General features: G+C 33.3%; 1 protein-coding gene across 1 annotated transcript; it reads right to left on the reverse strand.

Annotated features, from left to right (window-relative positions):
* Positions 1 to 1,615: 1,615 nt before the first annotated feature.
* LOC114754068 (uncharacterized) lies at positions 1,616 to 3,417 on the reverse strand. The gene is made up of 2 exons (XM_028942807.1): positions 3,386 to 3,417; positions 1,616 to 3,155 (listed from the first exon to the last, which is right to left on the reverse strand). The coding sequence occupies exon 2, from the start codon at positions 2,785 to 2,787 to the stop codon at positions 2,065 to 2,067; it is 723 nt and encodes a 240-aa protein (XP_028798640.1). The 5' UTR covers positions 2,788 to 3,155; positions 3,386 to 3,417; the 3' UTR covers positions 1,616 to 2,064.
* Between the last annotated feature and the right edge of the window lie 4,071 nt (positions 3,418 to 7,488).

Genomic DNA, 7,488 nt, shown 5'->3' on the forward strand with positions numbered 1-7,488 from the left:
CCAACTATCTAAATTCAAGATGAATCGAGGCCCACATGGGAGGTAACTCTAAAAAATGCTTTACTATTTATACAATCTTGAACTCAAGACATCATTGTCAATTATTTCTTCTTTTTTTTTTTGGGACAAAATTCTCAATATTCTAAGTTATTTAATATAGCAAAAGTTTAAAATACAAATCAATGATAAATAAGAATTATAAATACCGTTTTTTAATAACTATCTAGCATAAATACCATCAAACTTGATTCAAGAATTGTAGACCCTAAATTAGGGATAACCCTACGTGATTTTTTTCCCCATCCACAAGGCTAACTATCTACATAGGACAAGGTTAAGATAAAATTGTTAGGAATCATTTAAGAGCATCATGAGTGAGATGATGTCGGACAAATTTTGTCGGAGGTTCCAAGATACAAATATCTTGTTAGGAGGGCCAAATCCCAGAACCAACACCAATTACATTGTATGAATCATCAGAGTCATCTTTACCTTGAACCATGAAACGCAGACAAAGCTAAAAAAAGGGGTAACCCAACAAAGAAAAGTGTTGAGAGTAAAGCCATGGCTTAGTTATTGTGTAATCTGACCTGTTATGATTCGTCAACATGGTGGTGGGGTTATCAGAGGCCACCTTTCGGCCAAATCCCACCAGACATAAATTCACGGGCTCTGCCTCCCTCCTTTGTTCTTTAGGTAAACCTCCAAACGTATCTTCTCTCCTCTCTTTTACCATTTTTGTCAGTTCCTTCCTTGCTACCCTTCCTCAACCATATCAATTCACACACACACACACTGGATGCTCCGAAATCATACACCAACAATGATAAAAATCTGATCCTACTACGTGAGATCAGTTCCATAGATACTTTTAAGTTTGTGAAATGTTTTTGAAATAAATGGGGGAGGGGGGGATTAAAGGGAATTGATAGAAACAGAGGAAATTAGATCTGTTTGATCACACACACACACACACACACACACTCTTCCAGTTACCTTTGACAACGTCCCCTGCAACTATCAATTATTAAAAATTTACAATATGTTTTTTTTTGGGCCAAAATTACAATATGTTATTTACTAATGGTGAATAATACAGTAATGCTTTCAGATTCTGTGCAGTGTATGGAGAAGCATGTTGTCTTTCAAAAGTTATATCCTCTTCAGGCATTTCGTGATGTCATATTGCATTTGATGATTGGACACTCAACAAGGTAGCTAGAGTTTCTCTAAATGAGTGAAAGTGTATCAAATGAGAAATCATGTGGTTGGACATGACCTCTCAATGAACAGGATAATGGACAAGTGAATATTATTTAGTTTTGAAAGCTGATGAAATACCCTACATATCCCTGGGATTACCCCAAGCTTAATGTCTTAATTAGTCTTATTCGTCTGATTTTGAACAGTCGGTGGATGTCAAATCATCTTGTACTTAAAACATGGCAACCAAAAAATTATAAGAAGTAAAAGAAAATAAGACATGGGACAGTGCTGGCTTCAGATATGTCTCATTCATAAGCATTTAAAAGGAGAGAAGGAATAGTGAAACTCTCGTTTGAAAGTGTCCTCGCAATGCCCTTTAGACTATAGCATGAGCTGTGGAGTAGGACCATCTTTTTTTTTTTTTTTTTTTTGTTTTTACTGCGAAGAAATAATTACAGTATCAGAGATACATCAGGAAAACGGAGATTTTTCCAATATAAAAATAATAACCCCACAAATTTTCCTGTTTGCATCATCAGACCCACCATTCAGACATTTCTCAGCAGAAAATTGTTGTGTACTGGACCACAACTTTTGAACATGGACGATACAGTTACAATCCATAGTGGGTCTGCAAATCAAACTCTAACTCCATCCCAAAAAAACCCAAAAGGGGATAAAACTAATTAAACCCCAACATAAAAAAGGGGAAATTCATCACAATCTAATTAGGACTCGAGCAAGAGGACTCTGATGTTAAATGGTTTCTAATCAATGTCAAGAAGCTAAGGGAAGAAGTACCTGCTTGAAGTAAAAGAGAGCTGTAAACAATTAAGCTCTCTCTATTTGTTTGTTCTTTCACTTATCCACAACAATGGTGATGAAAGAACCATTCGCATCATTTACCTTTTCCTCACCACCCTCATCTTGTAATTTTCTTTTTAGCTTTTCCTCTGCATCCTGCAAGAACTTGAATTTCGGAGGAGGAGATGACTTTATTCTATTGAACTCTGCATCAGTCGTTGATTCAAAAAGAGGGTTGAATCCTCCACGATGGTTGTTATAAGAAGTGTTCATGAGAGGAGTAAGTGGCGGAGTGAAAAGAGATGGGGAAGCCATAGGTGTCAAATATGGAGTCTCCGTTATGAGAAAATCATTCAAGCTCTTACCCCTTGATTTCCCATCCTCAGATTCTAAATCCTCTTTTGTTTCTTCCACTATTGTGAACAAGAACCTTGGAGGAACAAACAGGTCCTGCTGATCCTCCCCATAGGGTTTGAAAAGAAAATCCTTGCTTGCTTGGGCTTGAGCTTGACCTTCCTGCTCAGTATGAACAAGGGCTTCACTGATTCTCACAGAAGAGTAAAGCTCTTGGGTGTGCCTCAACGAAGAGGATGGCTTTTTCCAACAAAACATATAGAATAGCTCTTTTACAGGGCCAGTGTAGTCACTTTCAATCTCCGATCTATGGGTTATCCTCTTCTTCCACCATAACAAGTAGTAAACCTCAGCTACAAGAGCCAGCAAAAGACAGCCAAAAACTACACTCAGACCAAGACCTACACTACTCAGAGATTTCATTTTTGAGCCCAAAATCACATTGAAAGCAGTATAACTGATAATGCTCAATCTCCAATTAATATCAGAGCAGAGAAACTTCCCTAGCAGACGTAGGTAAATTCATTAACTTAATTAAAAGGCCCAACTTATCTAAAAGAAGACATAGCCATTCACGAGATTGAGAAAAAGCCTAGTAGGTAATTTAATCAACAGTCTCAACTCTCAAACTCTAGCCAAAAAAGCTTGAGTAGTATAAATGAAATGTATCTTCTCACCAGAAGTTCGGCATATTAACAAGCACTTGAGCTGCAAATTGAAACCTCAGGGACGGCCAATCCGATGAAGGGGCCTACCAGAACCGAAAACTCATCTTTCTCCGGAAACCAGCACTATCAAATCATGACGTATAAGAGGTAAATAGAGGTTTTTACTTTAATCCCACAAGCGATGAAACACATTGTGGTGGGATTAGACTAATGATGAGCCTCAAAGACAGAAACATTATAAAGGGTAAAGAAAGAGAACAAAGAAAGATCCCCAGAATACAAAATGAGAGATTTGAGGAGGTGCGCGGAAACAAAAGGGGTCCAAGTGAGAGAAAGAAAGGGTTGGCACATACCTCACTGGGTTTTGGTTGGGTGGGAGGTCGCTCCCTCCGAGAGAAGCTCACATGCATCAGAAAGATAAGGAGAGGAACGTGTCACTGGAATTTTCTTTTTTTTTTTAATTTCTAAATTTCATCCAACTTAAAAGTGGTGAGATCCAGACTCTCTCTTGGTAACCTTAAAAGTTTTTTTCAGAAACACTTTTTCGTAAAACGAGATAATTTTTTTTTACATATTTGCTTTATAAACGGTAAAAATATTTTTGAAACAATGATTTGATTTCTATTTAAATATCCTCCTCTAACAAAAAATGAATTTTCCCATCACCAATTATTTTTAGGTTCCTCAGAAGCCAAATTGTTTTTTTCCTTATAATTTTGTTCATCTTCTTATTATGAGAAAAACTTTTATAATTTAAACCATAGGTCAATAAATTTTTCTCTATTACTGGACATTGATTTTATTTAGATCTAGCCATCCTAAAATTTAACTTTATAATAGTGAATAATGGATATTTCGTAAATTCATTGGTATAACCTAGTGGTCATACTTCAATATGTTATAACTTCAATAAAATCATCATTATCAAAGCTTATAAAACTATGCTTATATAGAGATATATTACTAAGCACAAAACTGAAGTCAAATTGCTTATATTTATTACATCAAATTTTCTAATCATATTTGTTATTTTACAATTCCTAGTTGTTAAAATGTGTTTGTGTACTTGTAAATCTGTTTATGAAAACTTGTAAATTTTTGTATACGCTCTTATAATGTAAATTAATATTTACAAATTTTTATATGGAAATTTATTATTTTGTTATTGTTAATTGTTTAAATGCATATGTGCACTAATGAATTCACCTGTGCACTTGATCTAATGATATAATTAGTAATTTGATTTAAGTTTCATCATATTATCAATAACAAAAAATAAAAATTTGCGTATTTTATAAGCCTTTTTTTAGCTATTTTAAAGACACTTAAAAATACAGGATAGCCCTATGAAAAGAAAATATATCATGCGTATTGTGAATTAATTATAGGAGGCGTATATATTACCAGTATGTTCACTTTTTTTTAAAGTATTATTGCTACATGCTAACGTAATTGAATTTTTGAAATGACTGCTTTTGCTTTGTATAAATTTTAATATATTTTATAAGGAATGGCATTACTGTTTTGTTGGTTAAAAAAATCTATTACAGTTTTCATATAATTATGGCAAACTGAATTTTAATAATTGTAGAAGAAAAACATCATGTAATGCAAACTTTATTTATCTTTAAAATAAAATTCAAATAAAATGTTGTTTTATTCAAAAATAATTTCACGCTACTTTGAAATTGTAAATGCAACGCCTTTTCTTGAACTGCATGATGATGCTCCCACAGAATCATAGAATCTGCTATTAACCTATAAAATTTGAATACTGAAAACGATAACGTTTTTTCATCCAGATTTACTTTAGCTGGCTGCCTTACCTAAGTTTTATTTATAAATGAACCAAGTGTATCCTTTTCAAAGGAAGCCTAAATATGAAGTCATTTTGAGTCGAGTGAAAACTCAAAAATCCCTCTATGCAGCACATAGGTGAGCTTTTGGAGCTCCAACATTGAATTTAAAACCACTGCTAGCTCACAATTTTGCATCTCTCAGTTCTCCTATATGATGCATGATTGGAGTAATATATGGAGACATGTTCCTTAAATTCTTAAAGACATTCTATCATATATAGTACTTCTACTGGTTCTTAATATAATAGCTAGTTTATCATTTAATTTGATCATAAATATAAGATTAAAATTTACTTTGTCTCTAATATTTATCTATTTTTTTTAAGGTAGTCTTTGTAGTAGTTGCATATATTAAATATTTTATCAAATAGTAGTTCTAACAGTAGCAAAGATATTTTAGGAAAAAGAACACATATTTATTACATATAACTAATTTAACTAATTTTTTTAATTAACTTAAATCAATCAATTAGTTCTTATATTAAGTACATGACGTAATATATTAAAATTCTTGTGTTCATGAATCAAATGCATGTTTCCATCGCATTGCCCGCATTCAGGTCACGGCAAGGAGTAATTGTGTTGAATGTGGATTGGAAATATAGGTGAATACATACAAAGTACGTGCCTAATAGATGCGCTATTACAAAATTATTGATATTTGGTGGTTAGTTTTTACGCATATGTGTTTCGAACCATCAATTAATGATGCCTCATATAAGATCCGAGGAAATATTTGACGGGACATAAACGTCAAATATGGGACCGTGTATTTGACACTTCAAACACAAAACCATCAAGTGTTTAGGGTTCAAGTATGGCCTACAAGTTCTCTAGATAGCATTAATTATTTGATAGTTTTGTTAGATATGATTAGTTTTGATTATGACAGATGTTTTTGGTTTACAAGCTTTTTATTACTTTTCTCAATAACATTATCAAGTTTTACTGAAATAGTTTCTGAAGAGTTTTTCTTGATATGGTTATTGATAATCTTCTTTCACGACAGCATTCTTGAAATTCTAGATTCTTTTTTTTTTTTTTAAAGTTTCTTAATTTTTGTTGAGGTCTTCAATTTCTTGATAATCTAATTGAGTTTGGTTTTTCTCAAGTTTAACTTGAGTTTCATTGTTTTAATTTAAAGTTTAAATAATGAGATAGAGTTTTGGTTCTTCGAGATCCTTACTGAGAATCTAGATTACCAATAAACTTCTTGAGTAATGATTTCGAACTCATGCTTTAATGATTTCTCTATTGAGTTCTCACTTGAAAAGGAGTTTAATTCTCAAGTTTTTCTTCTCTAGCACTTTTTCCAATTTTCAGGAATTAATTCAAGTGCTATCTATTCCAACCCAGAACTTTCAAGTGTACATTTCTTGAAAACGTTATCAAGAAACCCATTTCTTGATAAAGTACTTTGGACCTTTCTATCTAAAATCTTCCATCTAGTTTTCGATAAACTTCTCAAAAAATATGTTTTAAGCATATCAAGTAGTTCTTGAGAAACTCACTCAGAAACCTGTTTCTTGCATATGACTTCAAGTTTTGCAATATCGGTTCTTAACTTAGTAAAAGATTCTTTCTATTGTTTCTCAATAAGATAACCTTGTGTAATGAAAACCTTATCAAGTAGTCTTCTTTTCAATTAAGAACTCAAGTAATAGCCCTTTTATTTTTAAACTTAAAACTCTTTGTGAAAGGCTTTATTTAGTGTGTGATAAATCCATATTTTACTATGCTAGTCAATATGATTATTAGGGATTTTAGTATTTTTTATTAACTAAATTGCATTAATCTTGAATATTTTCTAAATACATGATATTATAACATTTTAGGTGATTTTTGCAGGTTAAGTGAGGAAAATCCCCAAATTCTAGAGATGACTAAGAAGGACCTAGCTAAATGGTGCGTTTTGGGACCTCATGGATCAAACTAGGGCAATTGACCATCTCCATCATTCTGAAAGGGGAATCATGAGCTCATTTGCTCTCATCATCTGACCTGGAAATCTCGGCCACCTCTCTATCCTTCAGAATCCATATCATCCGACCCCCCTTCACTCCAACTTCATCGAACCATCATCTCATCACTCTTGGGATCTTCGTCTCATTTAACCTCATGATCTCTCCATTATATATCTATCCCGCTCATTTGCTCCATCTTCGTCTTGCTCTCCCCATCACTCTCACAATCTCTGTCTCTCCATTACCACCATCTCACGCTCTCCTTCAGCCTCACCATGGTTGATCATTTCGTGGACCTTAGTGAAGCTGCCACAGTAATGAGGAGCTAGTTGTCCTTAGTTCTCCTGAAAGTTGGATCCAACCCTGAGCCCTTACACTGTAGAGGGAGTTCTATATGATTCTTCTGTTCTGATTTGATTTTGTATTGTGTAATGTGAGTTATACATTCATTTTATGGTTTCAAATATGATATTGCTATGCTTTATTGTGGAATTTTTTAATCTGAATTAGAGTCTTGTGTATAGCGATTTTGTATGCATGAACTCTATTGAAGGATTGTATCCTTTATATTGGAGTAGAATTGATTTTAATTCTTGGAATCGAGTTGAGTCAGGTTTTGAAATTGATTTGAAT

The sequence above is a fragment of the Neltuma alba genome, unplaced genomic scaffold, assembly GCF_004799145.2.
Source record: "Neltuma alba isolate B1F8T4 unplaced genomic scaffold, ASM479914v2 tig00010062_pilon, whole genome shotgun sequence".
Lineage (NCBI taxonomy): Eukaryota > Viridiplantae > Streptophyta > Magnoliopsida > Fabales > Fabaceae > Neltuma > Neltuma alba.